The sequence below is a fragment of the Nyctibius grandis genome, chromosome Z (assembly GCF_013368605.1).
Source record: "Nyctibius grandis isolate bNycGra1 chromosome Z, bNycGra1.pri, whole genome shotgun sequence".
In the NCBI taxonomy this organism is placed as follows: domain Eukaryota; kingdom Metazoa; phylum Chordata; class Aves; order Nyctibiiformes; family Nyctibiidae; genus Nyctibius; species Nyctibius grandis.
In genome coordinates, this window is record NC_090695.1 from 33,125,216 (window position 1) to 33,141,695 (window position 16,480).

General features: G+C 37.4%; 1 protein-coding gene across 1 annotated transcript in view; it reads left to right on the forward strand.

Annotated features, from left to right (window-relative positions):
* The window catches only part of LOC137676958 (lysine-specific demethylase 4C-like), a 46,727-nt gene that overhangs the window by 17,270 nt on the left and 12,977 nt on the right, over nt 1–16,480 (forward strand). Inside the window, exons 2-3 of the mRNA XM_068424162.1 lie at nt 5,570–5,734; nt 14,501–14,676. Coding sequence (XP_068280263.1) covers nt 5,591–5,734; nt 14,501–14,676 — 320 coding nt within the window. The 5' untranslated portion in view covers nt 5,570–5,590. The remainder of the gene's footprint in view (nt 1–5,569; nt 5,735–14,500; nt 14,677–16,480) is intronic.

Here is a 16,480-nt window from a genome sequence, read left to right on the forward strand (position 1 = left end):
ATAATTAAAAAAATCCCTGTATATGTATTACTTGTATATCTATTTTATAACATGCAGCCTAAATGGACATACTGCCTTTGTTTCTATAACTTTGTATTTACTAACGTCTTGTACATTTTCATTGTGTAGTAGTAATTGAAAACTCTTGAAGTTTTATTTCTCAGCTTGTACAGCTCTGTAATATCACAAAATAGGTAGTTATGTATACACCTAAGTGGGATGGTTAAGACAGTGATAGTATGATTGTGGTGTGGATTTTACTTTAGAATGGCATCTTAGTAGTCATGTTCTTGTCTGCAAAAGAACCTCTGAAGGTCTCTTAACTCTTACACTGGACTGTATTTTATGCTCTCTTGTTTTAATGATTTGGTAGGGTATAACTGAATTTTTGCATGTGAGAGAAAGAGCAGAAGTAGGAATTGGTGGGAGAAAGTACATAGGATGCTTGAATCCACAAAGTCCTTGAGAGAATTACATAGTGTGTTAGAAGTTAATAGAATTGAATTGGAAGGCCAACATTTTCCTGTTGGTTTGTAGCATAGCTTTGTTTTTTGTGGTAAATTTAAACCATGCAACTCAGTACTGGGGCTTACTGTTTCAGATTAACATTTGTAATGAACATTACTGCAATAATAAAATTGTGAAATGAGTTTAAGATAGATCACAGGTGTAAAGGTGTTAAATTACTAAGAAATCATAAAATGAATAGCATCATCTAATAAGATGTGTAGCAAGTACTGCGTAGCCTTTATGATCTGCCTCCTAAACTATGGAGGTTGTATAGTAGAGTCTGCTCAAGGAGTGTTCCTGCAAACATTGTGCTTATCAAAGAGCTGTTTTACCCAGTAAGTTAATGAGAAGATGTCTTCTACTGAGGAAGAAGGGTAACACAGGAGCATAAATTGGACAGTTTATTTCCACCAAAAGTAACAGAGCTGGCTGATCTGTGTGGTCATTGGATAGGGAACTGGACCCTAAGATGCATGGAAGCAGGTAGAAAAAAGATCCTGTGGAAGAAAGAATTTGTATTTTTCACACTCAAATGAAGCTGGGCAAAAATTCTGCCTTTCCAATGCTGTACACATGTCTTCATGATTAATTGAAAGTTACTAATTCTGCTTGTGGTATAGATTCAGATTCACGTTCATCACAGTACAATTCAGTTATATTCTTGAGCCTTGTCTTTGTTGCAGAGATGTAAAATAATCTAGTTAGTATCTTTACTTTGGTATGTTTTGCAAACAGGATTTTAGGAATCTAGTAGCCAGGCAAGCATGCCGTCATGTGTGATTGTGGAAGTTAGCCTGAGTTAACTGCCGTTTATTAGTTTGATTAACAATCCTTAAATTAACTAATTTCTTCATTATGTCTAAGTGCTAGGGTATATTCAGTTCATTTGGTAATTACATGTTTGTTTGGTACATTGCTGTTTTTAAAGCAGCTCAGGTATTAAAACTGATATGTTTTGGTGAGATGTCTTGGTTGAGAGGAATTTTTATCATACTAATTTATGTGATAGTTTGTTGTGCCTGTTGCTTGAAATCAGACACTGGCCAAAATCATGCTGCAGCTTTTCTCATAGCTGAACCACTTGGATATGGCTTTTTCTTGTGTCCTTACCCCTTTTCATAAGGAATGTAGGAAATCAGTTATCTTTCAGACTTACACCCCTTCACCTTAGACAAATTTAATTCAAAACTTATGGAAGACAGAGCCTCAGGTTTGTAGGAACACATACCGGCACTGTGCTTGCGTATGTTTTGTGCCCATAGACAAAACCAGGATAAAAAGTTTGATATTAGGTTTCCTTTTGAAACTGGCTTTCTATATGAATGGTTTCATTTAATACGTTTACGTAGAAACTTGATTAAGCTATTTGGTAAGTCAATTTATATAAATGCTTTTGGAAATGGGCTTCATCTGTGATGTAATGGAGGGTGATGCGGGTGATGTCTGGCACCGTGCATAAGTGTGAGTTGGCAGAATGAATATTAATTTGTAACTGTAACTTTGGCTTTGGGTGTTTAGATCTGCAGCTGTGGTGTTTAATTTACAGCAGTAGGTAGGAATAGCTCGGAATCAGAGACTGTGGGGGTTGGAAGAAACCTCTGAAGATTGTCTCGTCCGATCTCCCTGCACAAAGCAGGCTGAGCAGCAATGGATTGCTCAGGCAGTATCAAACTGGCTTTTGAGTATCTCCAAGGATGGACACTCCACGGCCTCTCTGGGCAACCTGTTTCAGTGTTCGATCACCCTCCTGCTAAGTTTTTTGCTGTGTTTAAGCAGAATTTCTTGTATTTTGGTTTGTGCCTGTTGCCACTTACACTGTCACTGGTCACCACTGGCAAGAGTCTGGCTCTGTCTTCTTTATATCCACACAAGGATAAGATCACAGTATCACAGACTTGCTGAAGTTGGAAGGGACCTCTTGAGAACATGTAGCCTAACCCCACTGCTCAAGGAGGGTCAGCTAGAGCAGGTTGATCAGCACTGTGTCTGGTTGGGCTTTGAATATCTCCAAGGATGGAGACTCCGCAACTTCTCTGAGCTACCTCTTCCAGTGTTTGACCACCCTCATAGTGTGCAAGTTCTAATGGCGTTTCCCGTGTTTCAGTTTGTGCCCATTGCCATTTGTCTTGTCACTGGGCACCACTGAAAAAACCTGTCTTCCTCTTCTTCACTCCATTCCATTAGGTGTTTATACACATACATAAGAGCCTTCTCTTCTCTAGGCTGAACCATCCCAGCTCTCTCAGCCTTCCTGCATGAGAGAGATGCTCCAGTCTCTTCATCATCTTAGTGGCCATTTGCTGGAATCTCTTCCAATAGCTCCGTATTTCTCTTGAACTGGGGAGCCCAGAACTAGGCACACCACTCCAGGTGTGGCCTCAGCAGTGTGCAATAAAAGGGGAAGAATCATCACCTCCCTTGACCTGCTGGCAGCATTCCTCCTAATGCAGCCCAGGACACTGTTAGCCACCTTTGCTGCATGAGCACATTGCTGGCTTGTGTTTCACTTGGTGTTGCCCCAAACCCCCAAAGGCCTTTTCTACAAAGCTGCTTTCCAGCCTGCCAGCCCCCAGCATCTACCCCACATGCCTGGGGTTGTTCCTCACCAGGTGCAGCACTTTGCACTTCCCTTTGTTGAGCTTCCTGAAGTTCCTCTCAGCCCATTTCTCCAGTCTGTCAAGGTCCCTTTGAATAGCAGCACAATCCTCTAATGTATCAGCTGATCCTCTCAGTTCTGTATTGTCTACAAATATCACATTGAATTAAGCAGAAATAGTTGCTGTGATTTGGTTTAGATAAAATTACATGTCTGAGAGATGTTGAAGTAGTGAGCCGACAATTCAGTTATTGGTTAAGTGAACATAATTCCAACTATTGGTTGTTGCAGCATGCACCCCCCATTAAAGTTAGTGCTTTAGGAATGCTTGACTTCCTTTAGGAACGCTGGACTTCATACTAGGCAAGTAAGTGCACGCACTTCTGAAAAGTTCCTCTCTGTCCATGAAAGAAAAGAATATTAGTAATGTAAAAGACAAAGTCATAAGTGGATGGTGAAGTCATTTGCTTAAAAAAAACCCCCAAACCAACCACAGAATGAATCAGCTCTTCTTTTTCTTTCTCTGCTGCTCCTCCCCTTCAAAGACCTCCAAAACTACTTTGACAATACTGGAGAATACTGGGAGAGTTGAGGGAAGGATGTTAATCTGTATGTTATGATTAAATAACTACTGACTGCTGGGTATTTTGTATACAGTCAATGGAATGGATTGAAAGGTGTAAAATGATAAATAATGAATGACTTAAATTTTTTCCAAGTGAAAAAATAGCAGAGAGTTTGTTTTTTAGAGGTGAGGGGTGTGTGTATATGTATTTCACTGATGTATATACTTATTTAATACATCTAAAGGTGAAAGCCTGCAACCTGATTTCATACAGAGAAATCAAATATCCTGTTTAATTATATTTCTGGTGTCACTTTACTGCCAGTGAAGCATTATTAATAGTAAACACTGTCTATTGCACTTTGCAATGAAGGAAAGCATAGCTTCACCTTTGGTCATAAATCCAAGTTTCAATTTCCTGGGACTGGTCATAATGGCAAGATTATATGTGGAACTTTAATTGATGGGAATAAATGAAGGGTGTATTGTATACAACACAGCTGTTTACTGCTGCAGGGAGTTATCCCACTTCTGCATGTTGAGGTGTGTTTGCCTATATGGACTTGATAATTTAAATGCAAAAATACCCGCGAATTAGAGTGGTACTGATTTTCAGAATGGGAGAGTTGCAGAGATCTAGTTAATTCCAGTTCAAACAGGGATGGAAAGTAGTGTAGGGAGGGGAATAGGTTGTTACTGAAGGTGGTAGTGTGGAAAAAGAAATCTAATTAAGAGCTAGGAGTGGAGAGTGGTGTGCTAGGTGAAGTGAGGAGGCAAAACGAGAGGAAAAATAAGGACACAAAAAGCAGGTTAGGTGTTGGAATACTAGTAGGAGAGTGAAACATGGAAAGTCTTAAAGGCATCTTCCACATAAAGCTTTCTTGTGCAATGATTTATACCAAGCTAGAAGGGACATGAAGCTAATGAAATTAGTGGCTAATACACTGACATAGAAGCAAAACTTATGGTGACAGTGTTGTGGCATAAAAATCATGGTTGCATGCATTTTGCAGGTGGAGAAAATGAGGAATGAGTTAAACTATATGCTCACTAAAGCAAAATCACTAAAAAGCTAGTCACAGTTGAGTTATTTGTATTCTGGGATGAGCTTTTTTGTAAGATTAAGGAAGAATTTTGTGAACCATAGATGGCACATGGTGATGTATAGTTGGAAATTGCAACACCTGCTGAAGCTAAGATATACCTATCAGTTGCCTGGAGATCAGTCCTTTCATGAATACTGTATCTTGGTATGAAACAGAAATATGACTTTGTTTTTAGCCGTCCTCAATGTAGAAACGGAACTAAGAGGAAACACTGATTTTCTTTATGTGTATCACTTGCATGCTTTGTTTCTGTTGAAGAGATTTCAGAGAGTGGGGGTTAATATGCTCCTGTTTTTAAACTGCTGATGTGAGAGTTAGGAAATCCAGGTGCTCTTTCTCTGTGTTTGCAGTGTGAGTGGGAAGTGAGTAATTGGTTTTCTCCATATACTAAATGGTAATAGTGATATTTTATCAAATGTGTAGCTTTGTTACTCTGGATTGTGCCTGTGTAATGTAAATCCCTAGACAGAGAAAAGCAGCAACCTGCAAATGGATCAACACAGGAAGATGCTATTATGATGTTGAAGGTTAAGTTGAGAAAGTGTGCTATATAAACAGATGGACTGATAAAAATGTCACTCATGATAGTGTTCATGCTGGGTAAGGGCCGAGTATTCTTAAAGGAGTAAGGAGAAAAAGTAAACATTTGTTTTGTGCCTTTTATACTAGCATGGGCAGAGGATTTCAGAAGCTTTTTTCCTGTTTGTAAAATGTATGTTGAATCTCAGAATTTGTTTTACAGATTGTCTTCAGTGTATGTTATTTTTTTCCTTTTTTTTTTTTTTTTTAAAGCTGAATTGAAAGTGAACCACAATGGCTGCTGTCATCTCAGATAGTCCTCCAAACCCAAGCTGCAAAATCATGACTTTTAGGCCTTCAATGGATGAATTCAGGGAGTTCAACAAATACTTGGCGTACATGGAATCACAAGGTGCTCATAGGGCTGGAGTTGCAAAGGTAAACATCTATAATGTAGAAGGAAAATTGTTCCTAATGCTTGTTTTCCCAGTATATGTATTTTGCTAATTGCAAAACTGGCTTTTTTAGTATTTAACATTTTTTCTGAATGATTTTCAATGAATAGATACTAATCTGTTACTGTTTTAAGAAAGAGCTTTTTGATATCTCTGATGCAAACTAATGAAGATGATGTATACTGTTTTGTTTCTAACAGTCAATTGTTTCCATGTTTACAATAGCAAAAGAGGATCTCTTCTTAAGGCAGATTTAAATTAGTTTTTGGCAAATCAGAACAAAATAGGGAGTTCATAGTATAGATTGGAAAGTCCTCATCTACCAGATGTTGAACTCAGTCTTCTAGGGTTGTGTATGAGGTCAGCCTCACCTCCATCCCTGGAAAGGTAACGGAATAACTTGTCCTTGGTGCTGTCTCTAGGGACATCAAGGATAGGGGGATCATTAGGGGCACTCAGCATGGCTTCACCAAGGGGAAGTCATACTTAACCAACTTGATAGCCTTTTCTGAGGACATAACCCGGTGGATAGATGATGGTAAAGCTGTGGATGTGGTCTATCTCGATTTCAGTAAAGCGTTTGACACGGTCTCCCACAGCATCCTCGCAGCTAAACTGGGGAAGTGTGGTCTGGATGATCGGGTAGTGAGGTGGATTGTGAACTGGCTGAAGGAAAGAAGCCAGAGAGTGGTGGTCAGTGGGACAGAGTCCAGTTGGAGGCCTGTGTCTAGTGGAGTCCCTCAAGGGTCGGTACTGGGCCCAGTACTATTCAATATATTCATTAATGAGTTGGATGAGGGAATAGAGTGCACTGTCAGCAAGTTCGCTGATGACACAAAACTGAGAGGAGCGTCTGACACCCCAGAAGGCTGTGCTGCCATTCAGAGGGACCTAGACAAGCTGGAGAGTTGGGCGGGGAGAAATGTGATGAAATAGAACAAGGGCAAATGTAGAGTCCTGCATCTGGGCAAGAACAACCCCATGTACCAGTACAAGTTGGGGACAGACCTGTTGGAGAGCAGCGTAGGGAAAAGGGACTTGGGGGTCCTAGTGGACAGCAGGATGACCATGAGCCAGCAATGTGGCCTTGTGGCCAAGAAGGCCAATGGCATCCTGGGGTGTATTAGAAGGGGTATGGTTAGTAGGTCAAGAGACGTTCTCCTCCCCCTCTACTCTGCCCTGGTGAGGCCGCATCTGGAATATTGTGTCCAGTTCTGGGCCCCTCAGTTCAAGAAGGACAGGGAACTGCTAGAGAGAGTCCAGTGCAGAGCCACAAAGATGATTAAGGGGGTGGAACATCTCCCTTCTGAGGAGAGGCTGAGGGAGCTGGGTCTCTTTAGCTTAGAGAAGAGGAGACTGAGGGGTGACCTCGTTAATGTTTATAAATAGGTAAAGGGCAAGTGTCATGAGGATGGAGCCAGGCTCTTCTCAGTGACATCCCTTGACAGAACAAGGGGCAATGGGTGCAAGCTGGAACACAGGAGGTTCCACATAAATATGAGGAAAAACTTCTTTACGGTGAGGGTAACTGAACACTGGAACAGGCTGCCCAGAGAAGTTGTGGAGTCTCCTTCTCTGGAGACATTCAAAACCCGCCTGGACGCGTTCCTGTGTGATATGGTCTAGGTAATCCTGCTCTGGCAGGGGGATTGGACTAGATGATCTTTCGAGGTCCCTTCTAATCCCTAACATTCTGTGATTCTGTGATAACCTTACTGGAGCAAATAATCCCACTACAGTCAATGGGTGTGTGCATGAAATAATGAGGCACTGTTTGAATGGGAATTGTTTTCTTTTTAATGGTGATCGTGTTATCTTTTTGTTAATGAGAATTGGAGGTACACTAACTACTATTGCGTTGCCCTTTGAACAGTGGTATACCCAGGACTTTCCAGCAGGTGTTCTTCCCCTAACAGAGAGTGATTGTCAGAGATTGATATAATTTAGTGTTACATCGTATAACTATTTATGCCATATGTGTTTTGTCACTTTTCAAACCAGCAGGACATAGGGCAGGCCTAGAAATCCTAGGTTAGTTATTGTAAGTAGTCAGTGGGAATAGCAGTCTTCATCACTTTGTTTTTAAGCTAATCTTGTGAAGTCGAGACGTTTGAAAACTAGAGAGAAGAGAAATAAAACCTGCAATTCTTGATTTCCCCCTGCACACTCCCTCTTCCCTGCTTCCTGTAAAACAAAGCAAAACTGAACCCCTCACACTTTGAAAATAGTTTATTTGCTTTCTGATTTTTGAGGGTAGAGTACATATAGGCCGTATTTTCAAACTCTTCTCTGCAAACAGGAGTAGAAATGTGATAAATAGAAAACAGAGGAAAGCCTGAGCTGAATTTTTCACGTATTCAACTATATTATGGAACCTGTTTGTTTGTGTGGGGATGAAGTATTGCAGTCCTCTCATCTTGAACAAGATGAACAAACTCTTGTTCTTAAGAGCAAATTCATCATAGTGACATCTGTTGCTGGACAGATTTATGCCATTAACATATATGTGAGCAGGAGATTCTAGCTATGTATTGTTCTGTGGATTACATACCTGGACTCAACATTTTAAAAATCCTTATTTTCATATTGTTTATATAAATAGCTTTATTTCAGCTGTTGGTAGTTTCTAATCCTGTTTCATGGAGATCTAGCCAAAGAAATAGAAAGTACCTTATGACCAGCCACTGAGATGATACTGATTTTCTTCTGTTTCAGTTTGTTTATTCATATATAATGTTCTTGCTTTCTTTGGTATGTTGTGTATGAAATTAAGACAGGTGTGCATAAATTGTACTCCTTGCTTTTTCTGGCTGTATGAGGAAGATATTGTATGAGCCAGGATTAGTGTGTAATATGTTTGGAAAAAAAAAAACCCAAAAAAACGGACTAGTTTTGTTTAAAAAGAAGAATATTTTGATATGCTTTTTATCATGGCTGTATCTGTCCTAGATTGCAACTAATCTTTTCATTCGATAGTATTCAAAACCAGAAGCTTCTTGTTTGGGGGTGGGGCACGGCAAGTATCTGGTATTTTGTTTTCCTTTAAAAACCATATATCTGTTTACCTCTTTGACAATTCTCAGGAGATGTATCATCAAATATGATACTATAATCCTTAAAAAGCCTGTGCAAACTTCTGTTCTTATTTCTGAGACATTCATAAAAAATAAGAGCTTCAGCTACTCTCCATCATTTTTTTTTTTTGTGCTGCTTCTCTTCTGTCAGGGGTTGAAGCAGCTGGGAATGCTGGTCAGTGGCTTCCTGATACATGGTGCTAAGTGCTCCTCTGAGGCTGGTGGTATACTTAACTGTGGCACTAAAATATGTCATGTTTTGAGCCCAGCATACTAGTCATTTGTGTGAACTTTAGGATATCTGAAAAAGAAGATCATGTGTTTCCATGTGTTGGCATACTTGGTTGCGAAATTTCAGCCAGTAGGAAGTGTGAAAAGATAATCAATTTGTCTTATTGGAAAAATTCTTCAGATTTTTTTGAGACATGAATATGGCTTCAGTCATTCTGTTTTGGTTCCTTTCTTGATTCTCGTTCTGGTTACTTTCCTGCCATCCAGCAATTAAACCTCCATGTGCAACCAGTGTAGAAGAAAAGGGCAGAGGCATTGAGGATGTCCTGAGGAGAGCAATGGACATAGTAACGTTAGGAAAGAACGTGAATGAAAATTAATGAAACAGTTTTGCCTTTATTGTATGGTTTAAAATTTCTGTAGTATTGCTGTCATCTTCATATCCTTATTCCTAGTGTCGTTCTTCTCTCTCGCCAGCTCCCCCTCGAAGTCTCTCTCCCTCCCCCGAATGCCACCCTGAACTCTCTCCCCACCTCAACTCCCCCAACTCCCGCTGCCCCCAAACTCCTCCTGCCCTCCCCAGCCCCATGCCCTCTCTCTCAAGCACTCTCTTGAACTCTTTAAGGAGATATCTTTGTGAAGATTCTAGATAGACATAATTCTCTGCAGTAGCCAAGCATGAGATTAAGTCTTGCATATATGAAATACGTGTGATCTGCATATTCACTTATTACTGAAAGGCAAAGATCACATAATATCAATAAAATATACTAATGCTGTAATTTTAAAAAGAGTGTTACTTAGTATGTAAACTTTGTTTCCTGTAAACTTTGTTTTGAAGTTGAAACACCTTAAAGAAACATTCTAATGGGCCAAAGTAGTAGTTATCTTTTTAGGTTAGGCACATGAATATGTGAAACTGACTTTTTAAAAATACTAGATGCAACAGTGATATCTACCAGGTGTTTCAGTATTTTAAAAGAGTATAATGCAGATGTTGGCTCTGGAATGGATGCAGGCATATACTGTATTTAATTTATTTTAACACTAATCTAGTCAAAAATCAATCTGTAAAAAGGTGATCATGGCAACAAAAGAACAGAGCTTAGGCTGTGTTCTTTTCTTCTTCACCATGATGTAATGCTGCAAGATGTAGATTAGAATCCCACAACTGAGTTGAAGTCCGTTGGGAAGTCCATTCTAGTAATTTAAGAGACAGTCAAAGTACTCCAGAGATATGACAGCTTTCAACATTAGTATGAGAAGTGGGTAGTAAATTTTAGATGCATATCCCTAGTTAACACTGTTTAACCTGTATTAATTTTTAAATTTTCAAGCAACATTTTTTTTTCTGCATTTCTATGAAATGTAATTAAATACAAATTGAAACCACTTTCTTTCCTGATGAGATCATGAGCTGCCTCCTTAAGGCTGAATCTTTCAGTGTTGCTGTCGTTATAGAACTATAGCTATCTCTTTTGTAGTTTTATCTGGACTATACAATTTTTCTCAAGAAAGGAAATAATATTTTTTTCTGACTCATTAACATCATGTCTCAATGAGATTATTATTAGATCTCATTATCAGGTAGTAGGGATGGAAAAATTTGACTACAAATTACTCTTCTATCAAATTGTACACATACATGCAACTAAGAGAAACTGGAAATCAGTGGAGTCTTAAAAATAATGCCGATGTTTGATTTACAGAGGTTGTTGTTACTGTCATAGCACTTGGAGTTTCATACTGTTTCTGTTGAAATCACTAAAACAGAACATATCCGATAAGGGCAGAATTTGGCCATGTAGTCAGGGATTGGTGATATTTTGCATAGTATAATTTGGCTTGTTTGAAGTTAATATCCCTGTCCTTATATGATTGAAAATGTGTGTGTCTCCATTTTTTGGCCATACACCTAGGATTTAATTCCCATTCCATCTATCACATTTCAAAACCATTTGGGAAGCTCTTCTCCGTGTACAGATTTTTAAAATGTGATATTCCCAGGAGCACAAAAAATATTTTTATATATCTATGTTTATATGCATGTGGGATATCTGCTGACCTGGCTTTACAGAACACTGGAATTATGTCTATGATAAAAGAAAGCCTAACAAAACCTTTTAAAAATGATTAGTTGCATTAGTTATGTTTCAGTTGTACTGTGACTGAGAAAGGGCCCTTCTAACCATACCGTGTAGGTCTGCTTTCTTCTTCTTCTGCTTGGTACTAGAATAGCAGTTAAAGCATCTCTAGCTATTTTCAGCCTGTCAATTAGTTGCTACATATTATTCAGTTGTCTTGAGACTTTTTATATTCTGATTTTCACTATTTTTTGATATATCTCAAAAAATTATATTTATATATAAAAAATAAACCGACTAAGTATTTTTAAAACTAAACTTATAAAGTCAATAATTCATACTGGAAAAGTTTAAGGGACACTTTCTGAGTTTTGGAAATTGAATTTAAAATAATAAGAATAACATATTTTTTCCATAATATAAAATGAACCTAAAGAGGACCTAATTTATATTAAGTCTAGGATGTACAGACTCAAGTGTGAATGCAAACAGAATAAAGACTACCAGATAACAGACTGTCTCTGTATATATGCAACGTATTTTAGTCTTACTGTTACAGAGGATCCTATACTTAAAAAAGGAAAATAAGGAATGAAAATGATAGAACAAATGCAAAACAAGGCACACTGACAGATTAGTTGCTCCTTACTTGAGTAAGAAGTGTTTTGGAGACTCAAACTGTATTTATGTAGAGGGAAAGAGTTAAATTAATTTGTGGTTGCATTGGCAAGTAGGAAAGTAATTTTGGAACATGGTACTGAAAATAGGTGTTGGCAAGTACAAAAAAAACAATTTTCAGAAGAGTTTGGGTAGAAGTAGCTACATAGAAATAGTAGCCAGTGCTGTTCAGAATCAAGTGTAGAACAGGAGATTACCAGTATATGAAAGGACATTTAAGCGCTGATAGCACTCTGAAATAACCTCAGTTGTACTAATGTGCAGCCTTCATGGAGGAGACTGTGTGGTACAACTATGACATCCCTGTCTAAAGCTGAATATATATCATGCTAAACAACACTAGACAGTGTTAATATGCTTAGGTGGGGGTGGGGGGAGAGAGATGTAGATATAGATATATGAATGAGAAAGCCTTGCCTTAGGTTTTTCCTTTTTTATATTTGAGCATTGAACAGCTTGGCTGATGGATTCGATCTAGGTTGCTTCCGTGAAATAAACCTAACTTGCCTGACTTTGAAGAGGTTATTTTTACTAATGGGAATGTGAAGACAGGTCAGTGGTAAAAACTCAGAGACCTAGTCGTTCTTTCCAACTCTGATACTGACTAGCTGTGTGTCACTTTGGACATGGTATTTTAACATCTCCAGCCCTTGCCCTGACTTTTGTTAGAAAACCCAGTTATTTGGGGCAGAGACTCTATTTTTATTTTCTTTTAAAATGATGCTTAACATAACCAGTCCCCACAGAATTAACTTCTCTAACCAATACTCCAATTACAACAGTAATAAACATGCTTCAGTTAGCTGGAAGGGGTTATTTTGAACCAGTATTCACAAAAATATTTTTATTGCTTAAAACGCATTGACCTTGAATTAAATAAGACAATGCAAATTTTGCTTTTCAGTATTCATATATTTGAGCCAAACCTCCAAGTTCATGCTTAATAATCATGGAAATGGAAATCTCTGTCCACATATTTGATTTCTATGCATATATTCTGAATGCATGACTTCTCTGCTTCCAAACCAACATTTTGTATTTTGTTGATGTGCATGTAATTTAAGATTTATGTGAAAGAAATAAGTAGGAATCACAAGATGATTCAATTATTTTTTTTCTCTAAAAGCAAACAACACTGAAACTTGCTAAGTAGTCCCTGTGCAACTGAAGTCCCTTGGAAGCTGAGAAGGAAAAAAGGAAAAGAGGGAGTTGCATCTGTGTAAAAACTGGATAAAAATGCCTGTTTATGTTTAAAATAAAAACATTAGGTATGGAAGTATGTTACTATCTGATAACTTTGTCTTCAGCTTGATGTTTCTGTTTTGCTGTGTTCTTGCTAGCATGAATGGTCTTGAGGGATGGACTATTTCAGTACATTATCATTACAATTTGCCTATTTGTGATTGTTTTCCAAAGGTAGCAAATGATCTCAGAATCTATCTGTATTATTTTTTAGAATTTTTTATTTTCTTGGAGTGATGTAATAGCAAAATCTCTAATGGACAATATTGTGTGGAATCCTGAAATGCTTGTTAGAGGAACAACCTAGCTAGCCTAGTGTAAAGGCTACCTCTAAGATATGGATTAATTATTCAAGTAATGGAATTAGTACATGGTAGATGGATGTTTATGAAAGCCATCCTATGTTGTTGTATGTTACTTCAAAAATTTTCGAGCCAATGCTTGTGAAAATTTCTCTTGAGCACAACCGAAAAGAATGAATATAATGAGTGAATCAAAGAACGTATCACTGAGCCTTTGGGCAAGTAAAAGTTCAAAACCAAAACAAAAATATATATTAAAAATGTCTGTTGCTGTGTTTTAAAACTTTTGCAATTTCAAATCTAGAGAGCTTTCTGTTTTCAGATAAAATATATGCAAGGAATGTTCAAAATTACACGGCCAGTTAAAGAACACTGGTGTGACTACAGGCTTCTTTGAAATTCCTAATGACTTTATTGCTAACACTTTAGAATCTGCAGAGGAGTTTTCATAGGCTTTGGGCAATTCTGTGGTGTTTCAAATAGAAGTGTTAACTTTACAATTGGTTAATCTGCACATAGCTTTAATCTTTAATTATGAGGTTTAAATCATGTTAATATAAAAACTATTATATCTAAATCAGTGCAAACTCTTACTGTAATAGAGTTGTACCCTGCAGTTTTATGAGGAGTAAGTTAAATAGACTCTGAAATCGAAAGCTCTCTAAAATAGCTATATTTTTTTCATTTCTTCAGTAAGAAAAAAAGTTATTCATACTGTTTACACCAAATAACTTTTGGAAAGGGGACTGTCAATCTTTTGTATGAATCTTTTTTTTTTAAAATTGGGGATAACAGTTTTATGTCATGAAGTACAAAATGTTTGTGAATTGTAAGGCTTTCCAATTACAAAATATTTGTCTGTTCTGTTATTATACATGTGTATGTTTGCACAGTTGCACGTGATTGAATTGCTGTAAATTAGTGAGTTGCTGCTTGTGAATTGAGGTAATACTATGCCCATTTTGAATTGTTTTCTGCATTATCTAGAGCACTTATGTGGTCAGTTATTGTGAAACAGCTGGTAAGCAAGCATTTGTTTGATCATGTGGGCATATTTGACTGGTTCTTTCCATTTTTCCAAAATATTTTGAATTGGTTGCAACTGTTGATGTCCTGTTTTTTATTTCTGAATTTAAAGGTTATCCCACCGAAGGAGTGGAGGCCAAGAAAACATTATAATGATATTGAAGATTTGGTGATTCCTGCTCCAATTCAGCAGATGGTCACTGGCCAGTCCGGGCTCTTCACACAGTACAACATTCAGAAAAAGCCAATGACAGTGAAGGAGTTCAAGCAGCTGGCCAACAGTGACAAGTATGTATATGGAGGGTCTTAGAAAGACAAATACTGATTTCTTCCCATATTGTAGTTTTTTTGAATTGTGATAGGCAGCTGGTGATTTTTTCACTTACTCAGTAGAGGTTTTTTTTTCTTTCTGTTCTAACAAATGCTTATGTTGAAAATAATGAAGATACAGACTTGTATCTGAGTTTTATTTTGAGAACACTTATTAATGTTTAATATTTAGTTATTTTTTGGCCTAGATACTGGTATGGCCTATCATCATGTAATTCTGAAAAAAAAGCAACATTTTTTTGACTCACCCGTAAGTTTTTGCATTAAGCTAAGAGAACTCAGCTGCATCTAGTGAATGTCTGTGTTCTGGTTATGGCAAGATGGATATTAAGGGAGGGGAAAAAAGTCTATGAAGGGCTAGGCACTATATTAATAAGTTTCATATTGATGGGCATTCCAAGAAGAAGGAAGTGGTAGAAGGAATTCTTCCGTGTTCCTTTTGTCCACATAAAAAGAATAAATTCTACTTGACTATTTCCTCAAAACTGACTGGAAATAGTTTCTGGAAGGTGAGTCAAAGGATCCTAGAGAGAAAAGATATTTGAAACTGCCCTAGTTTGAAGGAAAGTTTCTCTCATAAGTTAATTAAAGAAATTAAGAAGTAAGAAGCGAAGCTGTTATCAAGATCAGGAAAAACTAGGACATGAAAATCTTTTAAAGAGGCTCCTCAGCAAATGTCCCCTAATATCCATGCCTTTGTAAAAGTGCAAAACTGATCTCCTTTTTTTTCAATTAAAAGGAATTAGTATGTTTCTGCCCATATATTACTTCTGAAAAATTGAGGTTATCACACTTACAATTTTATTCTTCTGGTAAGTGGGAATGGGAACCTGTTTTCTAGTTGTTAAAATTATTTGTTCAGTAACTGATAGAGGGGAGAATAAAATATAAAACTTGTACGGTATTTGATGTTGTTTTCTATGATACCTGTTCATATATGTTTAAGTTTACATTTGATTAACCCATGATAAAACGAGAAAAACTAATTTCTTAAAATAGTTTATAATGCAAAAATACTTGCAGGTTTTAATATGTATCATGATGATAGTTAAATTTATTATATTCTTTATCATGGAAGATATTTTGGAAGTGTTTCTGATATCAGTTTTCATGTTTTTTACTGAAATAAGTTTACAACTTCATTTCATAGGTACAGTTAAGAACAGTTGGGAGAGCTTCTCATCTGTTACTAGCTCTATGTCTTTCTAAATATTCATCACTGTTCTGGAGAAAATGTGTCATATAACTTCTTATGACACTCTTAATGCAGTCTGTCTATCTTAGACTATTAGGTAGCTGAGAGCCCCTAGTCTCCCATAAAAATAATTTTATTCCTTAATGAAGAAGACTTCTTTGTTAAAGACTCCTTTCTTGATGTTATTGTGATGTTATCCATTTTCTTTGGGAAAGACAGCAGGGCCATGAATAGCTAGATTAAATCATAGTTGCCCTTAAAAGGATTGTGTGTGCTCAGTCTAATGCATTGCATCTTATATTTGTTTAGGCATTTGCAATTCACCATTGAACCAACGTGCTTCTCCACCTTGACCTCTGGGAAGTATGAGCATACCTGCATCCCGTAATCAGGACACTTGTGTTGTGGTAACTGAGTTTATGTATCCGTGTTACTCAGTGCCAAACAGAAATACAGTCTGATTTCTGAAGCCATATAATGAGAAATGATTGAAACAACTCCATTGCTGAGAATGCTTTGGTTCAGATGTGTTTTGCTGACTTGCTTGTCTCTGTTCTGTGTTATCAC